The following is a 24583-nucleotide window of genomic DNA, read 5'->3' on the forward strand; positions in this document are numbered from 1 at the left end:
TTAGAAATATATCCACACATCCCTCCATTTTCCAAACCCCTCGTATAGCCTATATAATTTATGTAACACATTTTCTTCTGTTTATTTCTAGGTTGTTCTGCTTATTTCGAGGTTTCTGAAAAACAATAGGCTACAACAGAAATGTTCAAAGGTCTATCAAGGATTTTTCCTTTCCCCATTTAAACCCCCCCCCCCACACACACACACACACAAACAGATATAATATATAATGATTTATTATCTGATGCGGTCTTGTTATAGAGTTGGCGGATTGGATGTGTTAAGCAGGTTTCTGGCAGTATAGAAGTGAAATACTCCTCCTCCTCCTCCAGTATTCCGCCTGTCATCACACACATTGACCTCCAAACATGGCCGGCGTACGAGCCCTCGGTTCCCTCTCCAGACTCACAACCAGAAGATATACCCTGTTTCCAGGTACTTCACACCTCTACAATCTTTCCTTAAATGAATCTACATCCCTATTGCATTTCACTTTAACACTTGCGTAAATAAACTACTGTGGAGAGTCAACAGTCACACTTCAATGAAGTAGCTTAGCGCACCGGCTAATTAACTCAAGGTCTAGCGTTCAATGTTTTGTGACTGTTTTAAGTTTCAGGCGCGCGATACTGCGCGTGCAACGAAACGCGCACGTCTGTAAATGTTGTTTTAATTTAATGTAATTAACTGTAGAGTTAACGCAATGACATGTTGTTCCCATTCAATAAATATAGCTAATTCTGGCCATTATCTTATAATGCATGAAGATAGTTTTTGTAATAAATATTTGGTGTATAGAATAATTTTAACGTTTTTAATAATCGCCAATGCATAGCTGTTGTCTCTGCAGTTGAAAACTGGTTTAATCGAGGTTAGTTTAATGATATCTGGTAATACATCTGCATCTATAAGGGTTATTGTTAAATTATGGCTAATATGCCAGATTTGTTTACAGAGAGGCAATGTATTCAGTTCATTATGTTTTCATCATTATTGAGAGGTCTATGACATTATCATTATGGTTGTAGTGTAGGTTAAGAGGAAACTAGGTTAAAGTTCATCTGTGGCTGTACTACTGGAGTCATGTCCTCTACAGGCCTGTCTACAGTCTGCTGTGTGTAATATATCTTCACTGTCTTCCAACTTAGCCTGATATGACCCTCACTGGTTAAGAGATCGTTTTATATTAGGTATTAGCCTATAACTTCACTTAAGTCCATTTCTGTCATTGTACCTTCACATTACTATCAACTTTTCTTTCACCTAATAAAGGTGTCAGCAGGCGGACCTTTAAAGTTGCTGCTTGTCTAATGGGTAATGTATTTTTATATGATTATTTTTACATTATATGAACTGAAATTTTATATATATATGTGTGGTGTTTTTTTTATGATGTCATTATTTAATGTATTGCATGCTTTTTAATTTTCATCTCTTTTCAATATTTCCTCAGCTCGTACACACGTAAACTATGAGGTCAAGGGAGATGTAGCTGTGATCCGTGTGAACGATCCCAATGCAAGGGTAATAGTTGTCTCTGCAGCCACGTTAATGCATTCAAATGATATCGTAATATGTCATAATGTGTTTTTTTTGCAATGTCTAGGTCAACACATTGTCTATTCAAATGCAAAGGGAGATGACAGAAGTTATGGATGAGATTCTGGGAAACAATGCTGTCCAGGGTGTCGTTCTCATCTCATCCAAACCCGGCAGCTTCATCGCAGGGGCAGACATTAAGTCAGTATCAGAATTAATTCGGTAACACTTTATTTTAGGGTCCAAATCTCACTATTAACTAGTTGCTTATTAGCATGCCATGCATATTACTAGGATACTGGCAGTTTATTAGTACTTATAAAGCACATAATGATGCCTTATTCAGCATAACCGTATTCTGTATCCCTTTATCCACCCAATACCTAAACTTAAAAACTACCTTACTAACTATTAATAAGCAGTAATTAGGAGTTTATTGAGGCAAAAGTCATAGTTAATAATTAGTTAAAAGTGAGAATTTGACGCTAAACTAAAGTGTGACCCAGAATTCATAATGTGTTTCTTATTGGTGGTTATGGTGATCATTATCAAATACAGTGCTGATATCTTACCTGTTATTTTTCTGTACCATGTATTTAGCATGATTCAGGCCTGTAAGACTGCAGAGGAGGTCACTAGCCTTTCTCAGGAGGGCCAGAGGATGTTTGAGAAGATTGAGAAATCTACTAAGCCCATTGTCGCTGCCATTAATGGATCGTGTCTTGGTGGAGGCTTAGAGGTACTGCATTCATGTTCATATGCCACCATTTTTTTTCCACCCACAGGGCAAGCATAGGATTACTGTAACATTTCTGATGTGATTTTTTAAATTGCCCCTATTATACTATTTATCTGTTTTGAAGGTCTCTTGCAATAGGTTTACATATATACAAGGTCAAAAATCACTTACATTTTCTCATAATATTCATTTGCAGCATTACTTTTTTTTTCCTCACATTGCCTAAAAGACATGATAAAAGGTACAGTCTTTTTTTTTTAAACCCCTCAGTTTTAAAAAAAGTTTTTCAGCGAGTTTACTCTGCTCTGATTGGTCAGACAACACAGTCTTTTGTGATTGGTCGACCACTTACAGCGTGTGTCAGAAACCAAACGTCCATTACCATATCTAAATTTGTGCTCTGGAAGCTTCCTCAGCACTTGATAAACAGTTATACGAACAGTAACGATGGCGTCGGTTTAACCATATCAATTCAAGCCCGAATCCTCATCCTTTGGATGCGTATGCAAAGTGGATTTGCTTTCGAAGCACACAAAACAGCTGAAATGTCGACAATACCAGCCAAACTCTTCTAGGCCTCAGCTACAACTACAGTGTTTGAGGGCATGTCAAAGTAGACGTTATTCTCAGGCAGCCAATGAAGACCATAGGCTGCCATTATACAAATTTGTTATAAACCTACATAGGTTCATGCAGGAAAAAAGACTGGAATTACTGACGACTCATTTCAGGCGGTTCAGAATCGATCCATTTTGATCTTTGAAACTTTGCAGACCTTTTACATTCACAAACAGCTATATAACACAACACACTTTAAAGGTGCATTGTGTAATTTTTCTGATGATCTTTTGACAGAAATGCAATATAAGATCCATAACTATGTTTTCAGTGGTGTATAAAGACCTTGCATAATGAACCGTTATGTTTTTATTACCTTAGAATGAGACATTTATATCTCCATAACCGCGGGCGCCCCCTTCTATGGGGGTCGACATATTGTGTGGTCATGTTTCTAGCGTAGCCGACAGCGAACACACAGCGCTACAGAGTGTGTTTCCTCACTACCTTGAAAAAGAAGTTTTCAGTGGTGTATAAAGACCTTACTTAATGAACCGTTATATTTGTATTACCTTAGAATGAGCAGTTTCTGTCTACACACACCGCGGGTTCCCTTACATTGAAATGCGCCGACATGTTTCTACGGTGGCTCTAAATGGACAAACACGTTTCGTTCCTATGTTGCTCTTCATGCAAGGAAGCAAGCTTAGTTCAGCGAATAAAACACTGACACAATGATGAGCAAGTAACAATAATATTCGCAGTAACATATAGTTGTACTGAATAATTAAGTAAACATAATCCTTGTAAAGAAACCTCATTGCTGAACTGCTACTCTCTGCTGTCTCAGACGATGACATATTTTCCTGTCGACCACCGTAACTTTTGTTGGTTGCAATTCGTAACCTCACCACTAGATGCCGCTAAAAATCACACACTGCACCTTTAAGAAAGTATTTGCATTCGTTCTGTTACTTTATATAGACAAATATCTGATTATTATAAACTATGTAAATGATACAAACAATAACTTATGCAATACATTAAACAATACATATGCCTAAATTCAACACAAAAATTGTGCATTTAGTTTTACAGACAATGCAAAATTGATATTGTGTTTCATGTGTTTGTAGTTTGCCATTGCCTGTCAGTACAGAATAGCCACCAAGAGTAAGAAGACGGTTCTGGGTGTACCTGAGGTGATGCTCGGCCTTCTGCCTGGAGCTGGAGGAACGCAGAGACTGCCCAAAATGGTCCGTAATATGCCACAGGCAGACACGTTTAATAATAGTTCTTTTAATTTAATCTTCACAACTCAACTTTGCTTTTATGTAGCTTGGTCTTCCCAGTGCTTTTGATATGATGCTAACAGGAAGGAACATCCGTCCAGATAAAGCCAAGAAAATGGGACTGGTTGACCAGCTGGTGGATACTCTCGGTGAATCATTTTCTGTGTATTGCATTTGTGTGTATATATGTAAAATATAGAAAAAAAATTCAGGATTCTTTGATGAATAGAAGTGTTCAAAAGAACAGAATTTATTTGTAACAACATAAAAGTCTTGTCACTCACTTTTAAACAATTTATTGCATCCTTGCTGAATAAAAGTATTAATTTCTTAAAAATAAAAATAAAAAACAGGACCTGGACTGAAGAGTCCAGAGGAGAGGACTATTGAATACTTGGAGGAAGTAGCTGTGGAAGCTGCCAGAGGCCTTGCTAACAAGAAAATCTCACTTACCAAAGAAAAGGGCTTGATGCAGAGTGAGTATTTGCAATGGTCGACTACTAGATGGTTGTAGATTCAAAATGATTTAGACGCAAGTTATTTGGGCTTTTGCAAGATTTAAATTTATCTTAAAGGATTAGTTCACCTTTAAAAAAACTGAATTTGCTGAATATTTTACTCACCCCCATGTCATCCAAGATGTCCATGTCTTTCTTTCTTCAGTCGAAAAGAAATTAAGGTTTTTGATGAAAACATTCCAGGAATTTTCACCATATAATGGACTTCAATGGGACCCAAACGGTTCAAGGTCCAAATGACAGTTTCAGTGCAGCTTCAAAGGGCTTTAAACGACACCAGACGATGAATAAGGGTCTTATCTAGCAAAACCGTCATTTCAAAAATAAATAAAAAAGTTTAAGTTTTATAAGCACAAACGCTCGCCTTGCTCTGTTCTGTGATGCGCATTTGTGACAGCACGTAATACGCAATTACGTTGAAAAAGTCACGCTTCGGTGTTTACAAATGTGAGGAAGGAGGACCATATACACATTCAAATGTCTTTGTGTCAGTTTACCGTTTAAAATGCCCATTTCATGTGCGTATCATGGGTGTTTTAATATTAAAAAGGCTAAAAGTATACATTTGTAAACACTGACTCGGTACTTCCGCTTACGTCAAGCGTGACCTTTTCAACGTAATTGCGTATTACGTGCCGTCACGAACGTGCATCACAGAACAGAGCAAGGCGAGGATTTGTGCTTATAAAACTTAAACTTTTTAATTTATTTTTTAAATGACCGTTTCGCAAGATAAGACTCTTATTCATCGTCTGGTGTCGTTTAAAGCCCTTTGAACTGCACTGAAACTGTCATTTGGACCTTGAAACGTTTGTGTCCTATTGAAGTCCATTATATGGAGAAAAATCCTGGAATTTTTCATCAAAAACCTTAATTTCTTTTCGACTGAAGAAATAAAGACATGGACATCTTGGATGACATGGGGGTGAGTAAATTATCAGCAAAAGTTTTTTTTAACCCTTGTGCATCAATTAAAAAAAGTTACTCATAGGTACATAGAGGACAAAAATGTCCGTATCCAAAAACTGTCATAAAAATATTATAGATTTATATTTTTTTCCACTTTCACTGACATCAATTTTTTAACCAGCATCAGCTCTAATCATAATGACCAAACATTCATTAATTTTCAGAATTTTAACCCTTAAAATGTGGGTTTGTTTACATAATGCCACTGTTGTTTTTTTATGAAAAAAAGAAAAATAGTAATTATTTTCAATTTACTAAATGCTAAGCAGAATTTTTTTTTCTTTGATTATTACAGCCTTGGATATGTCAATCATTAAAAACAACATTAATTTTGATGCATTAATATTTTTTATGCAGTATCAGATTTAAAAAAAAGCTACCACTCAGGCCCATAAAGGACAAAAATGTCCATGTCAAAAAAGTGTCATAAAAATATTATAGATTAATATTTTTTTACACTTTCACTGGCTTAGATTTTTTACTAGCATCAGTTCTAATCATAATTACCAAACAGTCATTAATTTTCAGAATTTTAACCCTTTTAACGTCGGTTTCTTTACATAATGCCACTGTTGATGTTTATAAAAATTAGAATAATAATAATAATTTTCTATATACTAAATTCTAAGCAGGATTTTTTTTCTTTAAATATTACAGCCTTGGATATGTCAATAATTAACAACAATATTAATTTTGATGCAATCATATTTTTTATGCAGTATCAGATAAAAAACAAAACTACCACTCAGGCCCATAAAGGACAAAAATGTCCATGTCAAAAAAGTGTCATAAAAATATTATAGATTAATATTTTTTTACACTTTCACTGGCTTAGATTTTTTACTAGCATCAGTTCTAATCATAATTACCAAACAGTCATTAATTTTCAGAATTTTAACCCTTTAAACGTCGGTTTCTTTACATAATGCCACTGTTGAAGTTTATAAAAATTAGAATAATAATAATAATTTTTTATATACTAAATTCTAAGCAGGATTTTTTTTCTTTAAATATTACAGCCTTGGATATGTCAATAATTAACAACAATATAAATTTTGATGCAATCATATTTTTTATGCAGTATCAGATAAAAAACAAAACTACCACTCAGGCCCATAAAGGACAAAAATGTCCATGTCAAAAAAGTGTCATAAAAATATTATAGATTAATATTTTTTTACACTTTCACTGGCTTAGATTTTTTACTAGCATCAGTTCTAATCATAATTACCAAACAGTCATTAATTTTCAGAATTTTAACCCTTTAAACGCTGGTTTCTTTACATAATGCCACTGTTGAAGTTGATAAAAATTAGAATAATAATAATAATTTTTTATATACTAAATTCTAAGCAGGATTTTTTTTCTTTAAATATTACAGCCTTGGATATGTCAATAATTAACAACAATATTAATTTTGATGCAATCATATTTTTTATGCAGTATCAGATAAAAAACAAAACTACCACTCAGGCCCATAAAGGACAAAAATGTCCATGTCAAAAAAGTGTCATAAAAATATTATAGATTAATATTTTTTTACACTTTCACTGGCTTAGATTTTTTACTAGCATCAGTTCTAATCATAATTACCAAACAGTCATTAATTTTCAGAATTTTAACCCTTTAAACGTCGGCTTCTTTACATAATGCCACTGTTGATGTTTATAAAAATTAGAATAATAATAATAATTTTCTATATACTAAATTCTAAGCAGGATTTTTTTTCTTTAAATATTACAGCCTTGGATATGTCAATAATTAACAACAATATTAATTTTGATGCAATCATATTTTTTATGCAGTATCAGATAAAAAACAAAACTACCACTCAGGCCCATAAAGGACAAAAATTTCCATGTCAAAAAAGTGTCATAAAAATATTATAGATAAATATTTTTTTCCACTTTCACTGACTTAGATTTTTTACTAGCATCAGTTCTAATCATAATTACCAAACAGTCATTAATTTTCAGAATTTTAACCCTTTAAACGCTGGTTTCTTTACATAATGCCACTTGTTTTTTTTATAAAAATTATAATAATAATAAAAATATTCCATATTCTAAATGCTAAGCAGATTTTTTTTTCTTTAAATATTACAACCTTGGATATGTTATAGGTTTGGCTGTGAGAGCACTTGTGTCAACGAAAATCTTCCAGACAAAACAATCACCATTTTCTGTGAAAACAAAAACAATGTGTTGTGGAGCTTCTAAACTTCTACATCAAAGTCAAGCTCACCTTTTATCTTTGTAAAAAAACAATAACAAATGAAAAGGTGCAAGCAAGTAATAAGAAATGTGTTTGAATGAAAAAAATCCTCAAAGCTCAGTAACTTTTTGACCTTTTCAGTTTTCACATGGCAGGATCTGTGACTCTGCCAAGGGTATGACTCATTTACATGTGGTGGGATTTGTGATTTCCAGTACAATATAATTTCTTTCTTTCAAACTGAAAGAAAGAAAACCCACACACACACCTAAAACTTTCAGTACACACATACAAACCACACTCTGACATCCATACCAACACACCCACACAATTATAGCTTCATAATTTATCTAATTGGCTCTATAATATGCATAAGCCGAAAACAGCAGAAAACAACAATAAAGTGATCATTTGCTTTATATGCCAAACCTGAAAAAATGGCACAATCTGATAAAAAATAGTAAAAATGTAAATTTTGAAGCCTTGCCAACAGAATGAAAGCCTGTTAAGAAAGATTGCATCATTTTATAGTTGAATGGCACTGGGATTAAAAATCGCAGTTTTAATGGGTTTCAATGGGGACATTTTTGTCCAAAAGGCGCTGAGTGGGAGTATTTTTTGTACCTAGTGCAAAATAGATTTTTTAAAGGAAATGAAGGTGAAATATTAAAATTCCAATAAAAATACACACCTGCAGCAAATTTCATGCAGTTAGCATTAACACAGACAAAGTTATCAAAAAAACAAAACTGAAAAGGACAAAAATGTCCATAAGGATGCACAAGGGTTAAAGTGAACTAATCCTTTAATCAATGTTGCATATATATAGCATGCTTCTGCTTTATTGCTTTAATTAGTATATCATTTTTTTTCCTTGCAGAAATTCAAGACTACATAATGAGTTATCCGTTTGTGAGACAACAGATCTACAATACAGTTGAGAAGAAGGTCATGAAACAGACCAAGGGACTGTACCCTGCACCACTGAAAATAATTGAGGTTTGATTCTATGCTCAATGGAGTTATCATAAATCATAGTAGAAATAGCTTATATTGAGTTGATACCTGTTTGTTTTCTCTCTCAGAGTGTGAAGGCTGGTGTTGAACAGGGTCTGACTGCAGGTTACCTGGCTGAGTCACAGGTGCTTTGAAAATATGTAAACTGTATTATCGTTCAATAAGACACAATCATGCAACTAGGGCTGTCCCCAACCGAAGATTTTTGGAGTTGACTCGTAGTCGATCATTTAAGCCATCGGTTCCCAACAGGGGGGTCTCGGCCCACAAGGGGGCGTCAGTGAGCTCTTTGGGGGGTCGCGTCATTTTTTGAAAAGTGTTGAACAGTGAGCATTAAAGCAGCAGTCCGTAACTTTTTTTGTTCAAAATTTACTTAATTTATATAATGAGCGAGTACACCACGAATCCATTTTCCAAACCGTGTTTTTGTCTTATCCGGAGTCAAAACGGTACACCTATAATACGTGTTTATATTGGGACAATTTTACACTAATTCGGTGTAAACTGGTTCCAGTGCCTGCGTGACTCGTCATTAGGGATGGGAATCGAAAACCGGTTCCACTCGAGAACCGGTTCTAAATTTTACGATCCATCGATATTGTATGCCCTCGACGTTAACGAGTCCTCTTATCGATGCTCCTGCTCTGAGTCAGCCATAGTATGTACAGACCGTGAACTCACAACTGTCCCTTTTGTCCTTTATCAAGCACCATAGCACCGCGTCCAAAGATAATCTTTGTCCTGCAAAGTCTTATTTGATCAGTGAGTAAAATTGTCTCTCTCTGGTAATGTAGATGAACCGCTGCGCTTGTGACAGGGCGCATGTTAAACTGATCGAGCAGAGAGAGAGAGAGAGAGAGAGCCCCGGTCGCGCGCACGCACTCTCTCTCTTCGGAGCAAGGCGAAAGTAGGCTTCACCGTCTCAAAACTAAGCGCTGTCTTCCTCTCTCCCTCGCACATATTAATCAAAATAAACGACACGATGGTAAGGTAGGGAGACTAAAGTTTTATGTGGAGCATTCGGAGATTTGTTTTTCCTGAATTGCCGCTGGGTGTGAATTGTGCTAAAATACGTTGCCTTATCTTCTCTGAAAAGTCTTCGGCACATTCAGCTGACATAATCACACTTCAAATAAACGAAAAAAAACGATCCAGTGATGAAATGTTTTCTGTGATGACACACATCTTGTGGGATGTCCCAACTGGCGGGATAATCACACAACGCGCACACGTCCGATAATGACACGTCCAATTCGCGAACTAATGACTCATTTGAACCGATTCGTTTTAATGAATGGTTAAAACAACTGATCTTTCCAACACTGAACTCACGGGACGTTTAATCGGTGTATAACTAATCGGTAACACTTTACAATAAGGTTCCATTTATTACAGAAATTACATAAAAAGTACAGTTTGCTTAGTCAAGTGTAAGCATTAAAACGACTTGTTTTCCCCCCCGAAAAAGACTACTTTTTCCCACACAGTGCTATCAGGAATCGATAAGAGAATCGTTAAAGAATCGGATCAATAAGCAGAATCGTTAGTGGCATTGATATTGATAAAATCTTATCAATTCCCATCCCTACTCGTCATAGACATAAACAGGGAGAAGTAGTTCCGGCTACAATGTTCTTCCGCAAGATGCGATATTCTGTTAATAAACGCATGTTTATTAATCGCTAGAGCGCCAAACGATCTTATTACATTAGCTCATTTTATTCACGATGCCCTGGCTGACCAAAAAATGGGTTTTCAATGAGGTCCCAGACACCAGTCATTTTGTAATCGCATATAATTAATTCGTTTTTCCCTACACACCAGTGTAAATACTCATATTTTTGTTATTGCAATTCAAATAGCGCCAAGTAATAGGCTACTCCTAGGCTTACGTTTTAAAATTAAATTGTTTTTGTTATAGTATTTTCAATATTTTACGCTATTATTTGTGCATATACATACCTGGTTATAGTAAAAAACATACTGTTTGTTTAAAAACAAAACACCCCAAAACATCATTCTTGCTGCAAGCTTACAAGAGCGACAATATCATTAAATGTGAAGGAGGGCCCTTAAATATTTTCTTGGGGAAAAAGGGGGTCTCAGACAAAAAAAGGTTGGGAACCACTGATTTAAGCCATTAGTCAACTAGTTGCACGTTTATGATATTAATTTAATCACTTAAATATACACTTACTGGCCACTTTATTAGGCTCACCTTGCTAGTCCCGGGTTGGAACCACTTTTGCGTTCAGAACTGCCTTAATTCTTGGTAGCGTAGATTCATTCTTCAGAGATTTTGGTCCATATTGACATTATAGCACCGATAATTATTATAGCACGTGGTAACAGCGATTTTAGCCTCAATAAATTGGTTACCTGTGCAGTTCAGAATTGATTTTAAATTATTGATATTTGTATACAAAGCGTTGCATAATTTGGCCCCACCATATCTAGTGCATCTCCTTCTTATACTTAAACCTTCTGGGTCTGGGTCTTAAGCGAAATTTAAAATTGCATTTGCTAGAATTAGCGTTTGGATCAGTAAGTTAATTGGTAAGAGGCTCTTTCACACACAGATGTTTGTTTGTCATTGTATTGTCTGAAAATACATTTTATTATGCAATTTTATTATGTGTTTGTACTGCACATTGGTCAACATCACGTTGTTTTAATTGTGCTTTATAAATAAAGTAAATGAAATGAAATGGCATTACGCAGATTTGTCGGATTCTGTATGTTTTCCGCCAAGGCTCTTCTCATCGACTAACGTTTGGTTGACTATTAGTGGGCAGCCTTTGAACACTCAATCTAATTCTGAATTATTCCACTTGATTTTTTTTCTCTTCAAATCGTCCCTTACAAATCCTCATTCAGATCTGGTGAAGTAGGGGAATGAGAACTTAAACGTTTTAAAACGTTATCTGCTAATATTCATTTAATAATAATATTTGGTAACTGCTAAAGATAATGTTATGCTTGTAGCATAATAATCTAATTATGCATTTTTTATTTCCATTACAGAATTTTGGCAAGTTAGCTATGACCTCTGAGAGTAAAGCACTTATTGGCCTTTACTACGGTCAGGTCGCATGCAAAAAGAATCGATTCGGAACCCCTGAACAGGAAGTAAAGTATGTATTTTCTTTGTCTATTACTATATGCACATTTACAGTTACTGCAATTTATAAGCAGAAACTTAAGTGTTACATTTATTTCCTGTAGAATAGTAAATAATTTTTCTTGCGTATTGATTTTCTATTTTTAGAACACTTGCTGTCTTGGGAGCAGGATTGATGGGTGCTGGCATTGCTCAAGTGTCTGTAGATAAAGGCGCTCGCATTATTCTTAAGGACACCACACTGGAGGGACTCAGTCGTGGAGAGCAGCAGGTCTATAAAGGGTGAGTATTAAATATACTGAAACTAGAGCTGTGTGACAATGGTTCAGTAGCAATCAAAATAGAGTAAATCACCTTTTGAAAGTAAATTGATGCTTCAAATACAGATTGTATCAATTACACCAGTAGGTGGCGACAAGTGACTGTTAAAAAATATTTGTATTTGAATCATTCATAAGAAATTTGTTCAAAGCTTCTGATTCATCTAGTACGGTAATAATACAAGTGTATTCTTTGGGAGTCATTGAATCATTCAGTCAAACAGTTTTATTATTTATTTATTTTTATTCATTCACTCAAATTAATTAAACATTTTTAAATTGACCGCAGCGATTAACATTTTGCCAGAACCTCTAGTAAAATAAATGGCATATTATTTTGTTTAGTTGTCTATTCAGAATTGTGGGAGAATCATGATCTCTATTTTAAACAGAAATATTGTGATTCTCAATTTATCCAGAATCATGCAGCTCTATCTGAGGGACCGTTTACACGACACTGTTTTCAACTAAAATTGGGAAACTTTTAATGTGTTTTGGCTGTAAATTTATACAACTAGGGCTGCAACAACTAATCGATAAAATCGATTATAATCGATTATGAAAATCGTTGTCAACGAATGTCATTATCGATTAGTTGGTCTGCTTACGTCACGGGGAGCGTTTACTGGTACGCACACACACGCAAGGTCTTTCTCCCTCAGGCGCTCTGCCGAGCGCGCGCGCTACACGGTTTGGAGCAGTCTCTTCTGTCTCGCATGCGCGCTCTTGCTTGCGCGCTCTAGATTTCGGGAGTTTGAACTAATTCGCGGGCATCAGGGAGCCGCATTCAATATGCGGGAGACTCCCGGGACTTCCGGGATGTCTGTATTTTGTCTCGAGCATCAGGTTGTGCAATCAGTTCGCTCCCAACGTAAGTGATGGATTAAAATAGCGCTACCGCAGAAATAGGTTAAATTAAAACGGTCTTTACAAAGTGAAGCATTAAATACAAAGGCAGTTAATAACAGCAGCAGTAAAATATTGTTTTTTAGTCACTGTACTCAGTGGTTTTCAGCGAATGCTTGTGCACTAATGCATCATTTCTCCTGTCCTTTACTCAAGCCTGTTAGCTTGCTGGGTAACGTTACCTCCATTCCGTTCTCTTTTTATAGCATTTGTCTACTAAGTTTTAATTGTTTTTCAAACGCGATCTACTGCGGCTCTACATTCACACAATTGTTTTCAGTCTTTCTATATTTATTTAATCAATTTATCCTTATATTATATTCTTTTATATATTATATATATAATATATATTATATTCTTTATCCTTATATTCCTTATATATAATTAATTTTAAATAAAAATTAAATGAATTATATATTTTAGATGTTTTTAGTTTGTTTTTAGTTCAGATATTCACATCTGAACAACATGTCTGTGTAAATTTGTTTTAACAAAAATTGTGTTAAAACATAATATGTTGGATATCATTTTTTTAACAATAATCATGTTTGTCAACTTGGCATCAGCAATTATCATTAAAAACAATGCAAATATTGATATTAGTAAAACTCAATGTGTGGCTTTTGCACTTTTTAAAGTACACTTTTACACATAAATACCCTGATTTACGGTTTTATTTAGTTAAATAAAAAAAAAAGTCTAATTTAATTTCTATCCGATTAATCGAAAAAATAATCGTCCGATTAATCGATTATCAAAATAATCGTTAGTTGCAGCCCTATATACAACAATGGCGTTTTGAGGGCCTGAAAACGCAAACTCCAGAAAACGGGTTTCAAAGTGCAAGGTTTCAAAAACGAGACCGTTATCATCTCTGTGTAAACTATAAAACGCACATTTGTGAAAATGGTGACGTCATGCATATGCGAATTACGTGTTCAGTCTATAGGCGCGTAGTGTTTCTTTACAAAGTGACATCGACACAGAATACAGCGTTTTTGTGGATCCGTGTGAACGGGGATCATTCTGATAACGTTGTCATCTGTACGCAAAAAAGGTAAAGGAAAAGTTTCTATTTTTAGTACATCATTGTCATGTGAGCTTACCCTGAAATAATAGATTAAAAATGACAAATAGACCAAAAACGGGGTGGTGATGGCGCAGTGGATAAGACACATGCCTCTGGTGTGAGAGACCTGGGTTCGAATCCACTGTGAGACACCAATGTGTCCCTGAACAAGACACTTAACCCCTAGTTGCTCCAGAGGCGTGCGACCTCTGACATATATAGCAATTGTAAGTCGCTTTGGATAAAAGCGTCAGCTAAATGATTAAATGTAAATGTAAAATGTAGACCAAACCGTAACCAAAGTTAAAGCTGCTTTGATGTTTTTCCCCATATTATATTATTTTGATGTATTGTATTTTTTTTTTTTTTAATCTTTTTTTTTACTTTTTTATTTTAATTAAATTTTTTTTTTCAGGCTAAATGACAAAACTAAGAAGAAGAGCATAACATCATTCGAAAGGGACAGTTTTCTGTCCAACCTAACGGGACAGCTTGACTACAATGGCTTTAATAAAGCCGACATGGTCATTGAAGCCGTTTTTGAGGATCTGAGCATCAAACACAAAGTCCTAAAAGAAGTTGAAGCAGTAAGTTAATATTAAACAAGGTCGAGATTTCAAACTCTCTTAAATAAATAAAAAAACGTTTGATGATAACATATTTTGTCATTGCAGGTGATTCCTCCACATTGTATATTTGCTACCAACACATCTGCTTTACCAATCAAAGATATTGCAGCTGTGAGCAAGCGACCTGATAAGGTAAGAAACATGACAACATGACTTCTTGACCAGCATGTGAGAGATTTTGAGATGATCTCAAATTTGTTATTGTGTTTTGTTTCAGGTAATTGGAATGCACTACTTTTCTCCAGTTGACAAGATGCAGCTCCTGGAAATCATCACCACTGATAAAACCTCCAAGGACACAACAGCCTCAGCGGTGGCGGTCGGCCTGAAGCAAGGCAAAGTTATTATCGTCGTTGGGGTGAGACACTGCATATTCTTCCATCAATCCAGAATACACATTTTACAGATCTACAATCCATTTAAATCAGGGGTCTCCAACACGTCGCTCACGAGCTACCAGCAGCTCCTGGCCTGATTGGAGGTAGCTCGCCAATGGGCCGTTCACATATCGCGTATTTTGCGCGCTCAAGTTCGTTATTTCAAATGTAGGAAGCTCATAATTGAAGCGACGCGTTTATTTTTTCCAGGCGCAACTTTTCAGAATGCCGCAAACGCACCGCAACTCATGTGACAAGAACCAACCATTCAGCTTCACCCTTTCCGTAACAACATTGAAAGAAGGGTCAACATGAAGGATTGGGGGTGCAGCCAAACACTATGGGTGTTTATCTCTTCTCCGTAAATAAATCTTGTAGCAGAGCTACAGCAAGCGTTTTTTGGTGGTGGAAATCCATTAGCTACTAAAACTTCTTTGTCGTTGTGGAGAGCGCAGTGCATGGTTGCATAGCAACGACAGACGCCACGGGAAAATCGGACCGAATTTTACTATTAATTATAAAAGATAAGCTAAATGTGCATTGTAAACGTTAGTAATTGATCTTTTTTGACTCTTTCTTTTTATAAAAATGATTTAAAGGCTGAAAAATGCGAGGTTTCTTTTAATAAAACCTTTTTTGTCAAAACTTTATTTGAATTTGTACATGTTAATTTTGCTACTAATTAGTAGATTTAAATTCTGGCCATCATTTTTAATGTTGTAATTTTTATGTTTATGTAAACAAAAAGTGCATATTAATGCTAATTATATTTGTTATTTGCTGGTTTTCGACATAAAACTTGGTGAATTGATTTTATTGTGTAGTATTAGTACTCTTTGAACAGGATTCTATGATAACCGTGATCATTTTGGTCACTATAATCATGAAATGAAATTTTCATGCCATTCCATCTCTAGTTAAGATGCACTATGCACTATGCAATATGCAATTTTCTATAAAAAAAATTAATCTCTGATTCTGTTCGTTTCTCTGACATTTAAGGGTGACATATATAGGCCTACAAAAACTCTCAAGTCTAAAACAGTTTAGATAGTTGTTTATATGAGAGTTATGAGACATTATTTAAGATATTTAAGTATTGTATTACATGAGTTGCTCTCGGCCACTATCTTTTTTTAAAAAGTAGCTCTCAAATGAAAAAAGGTTGAAAAAAGACCCCTGATTTTTAAATAAATGGGATGAATGGCTAATTGCAATGTTTGTCTTCAGGACGGACCAGGATTCTACACAACCAGATGTTTAGCTCCCATGTTAGCTGAGGCAGTGCGTGTATTGCAGGTTTGTGTGTTTCCATTTGCATTATTATTTATTTATTCCCATCTGTTGTAAAAGTGTTATGTGCAAAAATCAGGCTATGGTGACGTTCTTCATAGAAACAAACCTGATATACAGATCATGGTTTTGTTCTCTACATTCAGGAAGGTGTTGACCCCAAGAAGCTGGACTCCCTGACCACAGGTTTCGGCTTCCCTGTGGGTGCGGCTACCCTGGCTGATGAAGTGGGCATTGATGTGGCAGCTCATGTGGCCGAAGACCTCGGCAAGGCCTTCGGCTCCAGATTTGGAGGGGGAAATATTGAGGTCTTGAAGACCATGGTGGAAAAAGGATTCAAAGGTACATTCTTTAGCTTAAGCAAAAGCACACTTCAGTTTTGACGCGTACGTGTACAGCCGAATGCACAGCCTTTCAACTGGAACTGTGGTGTAATTCGTGTGAATGAGAAAGCGACTTGGATTTAGGAAAAAACCCCCAGAAAAAATAATATTTAATGACTATCCTATATACACTCACCTAAAGGATTATTAGGAACACCTGTTCAATTTCTCATTAATGCAATTATCTAATCAACCAATCACATGGCAGTTGCTTCAATGCATTTAGGGGTGTGGTCCTGGTCAAGACAATCTCCTGAACTCCAAACTGAATGTCAGAATGGGAAAGAAAGGTGATTTAAGCAATTTTGATTGTGGCATGGTTGTTGGTGCCAGACGGGCCGGTCTGAGTATTTCACAATCTGCTCAGTTACTGGGATTTTCACGCACAACCATTTCTAGGGTTTACAAAGAATGGTGTGAAAAGGGAAAAACATCCAGTATGTGGCAGTCCTGTGGGCGAAAATGCCTTGTTGATGCTAGAGGTCAGAGGAGAATGGGCCGACTGATTCAAGCTGATAGAAGAGCAACTTTGACTGAAATAACCACTCGTTACAACCGAGGTATGCAGCAAAGCATTTGTGAAGCCACAACACGCACAACCTTGAGGCGGATGGGCTACAACAGCACTGGGTACCACTCATCTCCACTATAAATAGGAAAAAGAGGCTACGATTTGCAAGAGCTCACCAAAATTGGACAGTTGAAGACTGGAAAATGTTGCCTGGTCTGATGAGTCTCGATTTCTGTTGAGACATTCAGATGGTAGAGTCAGAATTTGGCGTAAACAGAATGAGAACATGGATCCATCATGCCTTGTTACCACTGTGCAGGCTGGTGGTGCTGGTGTAATGGTGTGGGTGATGTTTTCTTGGCACACTTTAGGCCCCTTAGTGCCAATTAGGCATCGTTTAAATGCCACGGCCTACCTGAGCATTGTTTCTGACCATGTCCATCCCTTTATGGCCACCATGTACCCATCTTCTGATGGCTACTTCCAGCAGGATAATGCAGCATGTCACAAAGCTCGAATCATTTCAAATTGGTTTCTTGAACATGACAATGAGTTCGCTGTACTAAAATGGCCCCCACAGTCACCAGATCTCAACCCAATAGAGCATCTTTGGGATGTGGTGGAACAGGAGCTTCGTGCCCTGGATGTGCATCCCACAAATCTTCATCAACTGCAAGATGCTATCCTATCAATATGGGCCAACATTTCTAAAGAATGCTTTCAGCACCTTGTTGAATCAATGCCAGGTAGAATTAAGGCAGTTCTGAAGGCGAAAGGGGGTCAAACACAGTATTAGTATGGTGTTCCTAATAATCCTTTAGTTGAGTGTACATATGACTACTATAGACCAAATATAATGCTGAAATTAATGTTGTATGAAGCATTTATGTTAAATATGGTCAGAAAAATCTACAAATATGAAAACAAATATGTTCAATTAATTTGTACTGTTGTTTAACAAAACACCAAATGTTCAGCTGACAAAACATCTTTCAGTAGACAAAAAAATTGCATGATCTCTGACAATTCAGTATGGCATCTACCCTGATTGATTCTGTTCTTTGGGTTTATTGGCATTAACATGTTCAGTATAACTGCCATAAAATATTTCTTCTCAATTCACAATTTCAGGCCGGAAGTCGGGCAAGGGTTGCTACGTCTACCAGCCAGGACTTAAAAGCAGAGATGTGAACCCAGAAGTTCTGGAGATTTTGGAAACATTTAAGCTGGCGCAAAATGCTGCAGTGTAAGTTTCTCAGACTGTTGTTAAGGTTAGATGTATTTTAATTCATAAAATGACTTCTCATCAGGACAAATGCAGTGTTATTGTTTTGTAGTAGGATAATGCATACTGTAGTTTATCATCCAGGGGCCGGTTGCACCAGCTGTGCGTGAGTTACAACTTACCCTAGTTTTGACGTAAATGGGCACTAAGTTACAACTTACGAACTACTAAATATTTTTACGTTGCGCCATTAAACTTAGTTTAAAATTAACTCTACATTCCAACTAAATATTTATGGCAGCCTCCGATCAGGAATAACGGTTGGAATAGAATATCAGACAGACTGAACTGCATCAATAAGCTCTTCTTTTACCTGACAGACTTCCATTCTTTAGACACATGATAATGCTGACATTTACATTCGCTTACATTTTAAAAGAGAGAACATTGTGAAAAGATAACTTTGTTAGCGGCGCTTTAACACCAACCCGTCCTAAACAGCGCCGCTGTGCGCATCGGTCCATGTTGTGCATGTCAAATATCAGTCATAATCCATAAACGTACTAATATCTTATGTTTTTTGTATCAATATTTATTTATTGATACTTATTAATTTAATTTCAAATACAGTTTCTGAATGTTATTTACATATAAAAACACTAATCTTATTCATGATCAAGTATCGTATTTAATGGAAACTTGTTTTTACTGTTAGTAACGTGAGGCAAAAGAAGTTAGAATGAAGGATAAACTGAAATTCACGGCAATTCAACACAAGTTCTGCTCACGTATTTGAAGGCTGCTATTGATTCATCGAGGCTAAACGTCATATCATGCATATCAAGCTTACGACCTACTAGCTACGTTCTGCCTTACGAACAAATGGTGCAACGGAATATAGTACAGTGTTAGTTGCAAACTAGCTAGTTATTACTAAGCCTATAGTGTGGACTTTACGTTCCAATTTAACAAAGAACTTACGAACGGCTGGTGCATTAAACAAGTATTACTGCTCAATCATCACTACTGCTTTCTGTCGCCCTACCCAGATCTTCAGACTCAGATGTACAGTACAGGCTGGTGTCTCGTTTTGTGAATGAGGCTGTTCTGTGTCTACAAGAGGGCATCCTTGCCAATCCAGTGGAGGGTGATATTGGGGCAGTGTTCGGTCTTGGCTTTCCACCCTGCCTTGGAGGTGAGATTCTAATATCTCGATTTACTCTTTGGATTTTTTCTTTTAACTTTTCCTTTAAAAACTGTCCTTTTCAGATTAAAGGTGCTATACTGTATGTATTTGTTTTGACTGCACTGAAGCATAAACATACAATAATATGTTTGCAGATATTTAGGAAACATTAAGTTCATATACTTGTTTCTATGAAAAATAATAATACAGCCAGTTATTATGTGTCGAAAATGAATTTTGTTTTTCACCGTGATCCCACCCACTGCCAATTTACCCAATAGAGTGCAACAGTGCCCGCCCCCTTTTTCCAAGGCACTTTTCGTTAGAGTTATAAGACATGAGCCAAGTCAATCCGCTACGAGGTGAATCCCAACATTACAAACTTTGATTGAACTTTAAACTTACAGGAATGTGAACTTAACGGCTTTAGTAAGGGAAAGAACAACAATCCCATTAAAGGGTAACTAAACACTAAAATAACTTTTTTTTAGTTAATCATCTGTAAGAATGGAGCTTCATAAATGCTGTTCATTGATTCGAGTACATTTTTTGACATTTGGGTTTAAAGTGTTTTAATTCTACAATATATGGTGTAAAAACGTCTGAGTGCTGCCCTCTTCAGGTTGAACGGTGGCTACTGCAGTTGAACTTTCCTATTGGAAGTTGTGGTACCCTCTGACCTCAGAGGGTACCAGCTAACCACGCCCTTGCCTACAGAGAGATGTGTCTCAGGTGCACGCCCCCCCTCCGCTGGGCTCTGCCCACTTTTACAGCATTTTTCAAATATTGCCAGTGGGTGGAGTCAGGCTCTGACCAGGGGTTTAGTTACCCTTTAAGCATTGCGAACAGAATAATTGAATTAAAAATGACAAAGAAATAAAATAAAAAAACGACTCATTTACGAACGTTGATTATATGTATGAAAACAGTATATTTTAAGTTTATTGCAAACTATGCATATTTATATACAAGTATTTCAGTGTTTTGAGAGCATATGGAGATCGACTCGATTACTTCATTCGCAGTGTGCTTCATGGGAGTGGGTGGAGCTAAAGAGCTTTTTCCGAGCGTGTTGCTTTTTTCGACTCTGGAGTAATTTTCTCTAGAGCATCATGGGTTCGGATGCCACTGTTAAACGATTATTTACAGAAATAAGCAGAAATAATGTGGGCTGACATCAATAAAGTTACATCATGTACGTCGCATTATTTCATAACAATGTCTGTTATTATGATGTTGTTAGACATGATTATTGCAATTTATAATAATAGTTTGCAAATTGCGCTCATTTACACTATTTACAACGTGTAGGCTTATTTATGTCCTGATAATTATGTGAGATATTGAACACTGTTCTCATGATAATCGCAGGAATTTTAACAGTGAAAGCCTGAGTGAGTGGGACTCTTGTCCGGTTCCTCGCGCTGGCAGATTCTCGTTACCTTTTTCTAGACTCTTCCGACCGCGCTTTCTTCGTTTTTTTCTCCATTCTGAAAACGCATGTCCGATATTTACTCGTGTCTGACTCCTCGCTCGGTCAGTCTGCCGTTTCCTCTTTCTCTGTTCCTCCGACAATGCTTTCCTAGCTTTCTGCTTATATGCCAGTTTAGCCACGACGATAGTTGTTCTTATAGCTAGCCGGATCTGGATGGGGGCGTGTATGCGTGTAATGTGTGCAGTGCCGTAAATCCGGCGGTCCGCCGGCCCAAAGTTGCAAGTGCGTTTTTTCCACCCACAGGCACCAGAGGGGGCGAGACGACCACCATTCAACCCGAAAAGAGTCATATAACCATTCCAATAACTCCGAAGCTGTTCAGTTAAGCTAAAAAAACTGCATAGTGCTGCTTTAACAACCGCACAGTTAGGTCTGTCTCTAAATGTTTATAAGTTATCGTTCAAAACTGATTTCATTAAAATAATAATACATTTATTTTATATAGCGCCTTTAAAAGTTGCTATCTCAAAGCGCTTTACAGACAAACATAACACACACTTTAAATACAAAAATATAGAAATAAAATGAATAACCAAGTAAAAGCAATCCTAAAATAAAAAGTTTTGAGAAGAGATTTAAAAGTCACTAAAAAGTTTTGAGAAGAGATTTAAAAGTCACTAAAAAGTTTTGAGAAGAGATTTAAAAGTCACTAATGTATTTGCTTCCCTGATGTCGGCCGGGAGAGAATTCCAAAGTTTAGGAGCATGGGGAGAAAATGCTTTATCACCCCTATAACGAAGCCGTGTCTTGGGAACAACCAAGAGACCACTCTGAGAGGAACGCAGGTTACGACGTGGTGTGTAAGGCAGTAATAGATCAGTCAAGTACTGAGGAGCTAGATTATGCAAAGCCTTATATGCCAGCATAAGGATTTTAAAGGGGAACTTGGCAACTATTTCAATTTAATAAAACCGTTTAGAAATCATTTGGATGGTTAAATAACCTGTTCTGGTGAGAATGGTGACTTTCCCCGCTTCCCCCAGCGTTCCCAGGCGGAAAACCAACCTTGCAACATGAGGACTAACGTAACGTAAGTTGGAAGTCTCGTGTGAAGCGAGAACGAGCGAGAAACACAAACTGCTTTACGGCAATTCCACATTAACACACACGCCGTATGATACTGTGTATGATGTATTACCCACCTCGGTAGACATACTCCACATGATAAAGTTGTCCGGCAACGATAATAACAAATGCACATGAGCAGCGGTAGAAAGGGGGAGGAGGGGCCGCAAGTGAGTTTTTTTACAACCGTGTTGTGAAATATACGCCTCACAGCTGTAGGGGGAGCTCTCTGAGAAAACATGCGACAACAAAAGTGAAAATCAGCGAAGAAATGGCTAGAGTTGCGGAGTTCCCCTTTAAAATCAAAAGATTTCATTATAGAGATAGAATTATTATAGAGAAATGAATAGAGTTTTAACTTCCGGAACCCAACTGTTGCACTCTATAGTACTTCGACACCTGGGTTGCCTGTTTGCGGAAAACACAGCGTATTTTGCAGCCATGGAAGCTAGCAAACGAACTTGGTAAGAGATTGTAGACTCTGCCCGACCTAAAAACCCTCGGCATCCATCTAAAAAGCTTTATGATCAGAGGCATTTTAAAACTCGTATAAATCAACTCATTAACTTGTTGCCTTCCATTGGCAATTGCGCTCGTTCCTGTTGCGTTTCCTCAATCCTGCGTGAGCGTCGAGTCTGAGGAGATGCTGGGGAAAATGACTCTCCAATATTTTGAATATGGACCGCAGTACCCATTTTACCCACTAGCTGTCAATATTACATACTGCACCTTTAAGGTGTATCAGCATTCAGTCCTTTCATTATGTGAATTTTCAATGCAGGGCCCTTCCGGTTTGTGGACTGCTTTGGTGCAGACAAACTTGTGGAGAAGATGAGGAGGTTTGAGGAGGTCTATGGGAACCAGTTTACTCCTTGTCAGCTGCTGCTTGATCACGCCAAGGATCCAAGCAAGAAATTTCACAAGTGACTTCAGCCGTCATGTGCCATTACGACTTCATAGAAGTTTCAGAGATTTACATGAAAAACAAGCAATCGATTGTACACTTAAAGCAAGAGTTCAGAATGTCAAGGGCCTTTTTGTTCCTTGTCAAGGAAATAACAATCCCCCCCACCCCCCGTAAGATGCCATGGACATGACTAATATTCAGGTAGACTTTGGCCAAGTGATAGCCTTCAACTGAATTAAACTATTTAGTTTTTGGGTTGTTTTTGTATATTAATGAACTCTTTAGGTGAAATTGTTTTCTCATGGTTGGGTACAAATAAAATGTACAGGCAGAGACATCAGGCACGTTCCTTTACAGCCTGGGTGTCAAAAGAAAAACCCTAATGTATAGTCCAAAAGCACTTGTCTGTAAAATAATTTTTCATTTCAGTGAGCTTCACTCAATCTCTCTGGACATAGAAAGTGGCCTCAGAAAAAAATAATGTCAATGAATTAAATGAAATGTTAAAGTCTTCTGTGATTCATGGTGTTTTTTATTGACTCTGGGTCTGGAGATGGGTACATCAACGTCATCTCCCCTAACTGTTATTGTTCATTTGTAGTTTAACCCTAGACTATGAATTAGGAAAGTAACAATTGGGGGCTCGTCCGGGATCAGCAACAATCTGCACAAACAACGGAGAGAAAAAGAAACTGAAAACAAACACCAGAACATAATGGGTGTTTACAAGTGGGACCATTTAGGCATTGAACTTCTCTTTCTGATGTAAGACTTATTTAGATGTTCAGAGCTGTTATGATACGTTTCAAATAGGGTCATAATATCTACTACCTACTGTACCAAAACGTGTATGAAACGTAGTGTCATTTTATAATGACAAAGCCACAAGCCTGATGCAATTATATTAAAATAGGATGTATATTAAAATAAACATTTTGATATTTGGTTGAATTTAGCTCTACAGCTTCTTTATAGTGACTTGAATATTACAACAAAAAAACTGTGAGGAGAACATTTAATTTAGTCCATTATTGTAGCATGTCTCTGTCTTTCTTACAGACTTTCCGAAATTCAATAAGCTAAATTGAGTAGAAAGGTCATTGTTATTGATGGGCTATTATTAGTTTTTTTTATGGAGAGAAAACTGAATCTCCTACGGGGGCACTCTGTGGATCAATCAAATAAATTCTACATGCATAAATGAAATATACACCCAATCTGGAAATATTTAGTAGTTAAAATAAGTAATC

At 36.7% G+C, this 24583-nt stretch overlaps 1 protein-coding gene across 1 annotated transcript; it reads left to right on the forward strand.

The window, feature by feature from the left end:
* Positions 1-320: 320 nt before the first annotated feature.
* hadhab (hydroxyacyl-CoA dehydrogenase trifunctional multienzyme complex subunit alpha b) lies at positions 321-23844 on the forward strand. Its single transcript, XM_077240101.1, has 20 exons — positions 321-435; positions 1273-1314; positions 1454-1524; positions 1607-1740; positions 2140-2278; positions 3973-4092; positions 4175-4277; positions 4482-4604; positions 8710-8828; positions 8915-8971; positions 11871-11980; positions 12115-12249; positions 14678-14849; positions 14937-15023; positions 15109-15249; positions 16499-16567; positions 16708-16903; positions 18587-18701; positions 19730-19875; positions 23208-23844. Exons 1-20 carry the CDS (start codon positions 369-371, stop codon positions 23351-23353), a joined length of 2292 nt encoding a protein of 763 aa, XP_077096216.1. The 5' UTR covers positions 321-368; the 3' UTR covers positions 23354-23844.
* Positions 23845-24583: the final 739 nt, after the last annotated feature.

This window comes from Siphateles boraxobius, unplaced genomic scaffold (genome assembly GCF_051911475.1).
Source record: "Siphateles boraxobius isolate OS27281-9 unplaced genomic scaffold, OSU_SipBor_1 22, whole genome shotgun sequence".
Taxonomy (NCBI): Eukaryota; Metazoa; Chordata; class Actinopteri; order Cypriniformes; family Leuciscidae; genus Siphateles; species Siphateles boraxobius.

Excerpts from the sequence above, each read along its gene's own strand:
- hadhab (XM_077240101.1), top strand. The coding sequence starts at position 369 with ATGGCCGGCGTACGAGCCCTCGGTTCCCTCTCCAGACTCACAACCAGA. Across the intron at positions 1,315-1,453 it reads AGTTGCTGCTTGTCTAATGG|CTCGTACACACGTAAACTAT; the intron begins GTAATGTATTTT and ends ATATTTCCTCAG. Across the intron at positions 2,279-3,972 it reads GTCTTGGTGGAGGCTTAGAG|TTTGCCATTGCCTGTCAGTA; the intron begins GTACTGCATTCA and ends ATGTGTTTGTAG.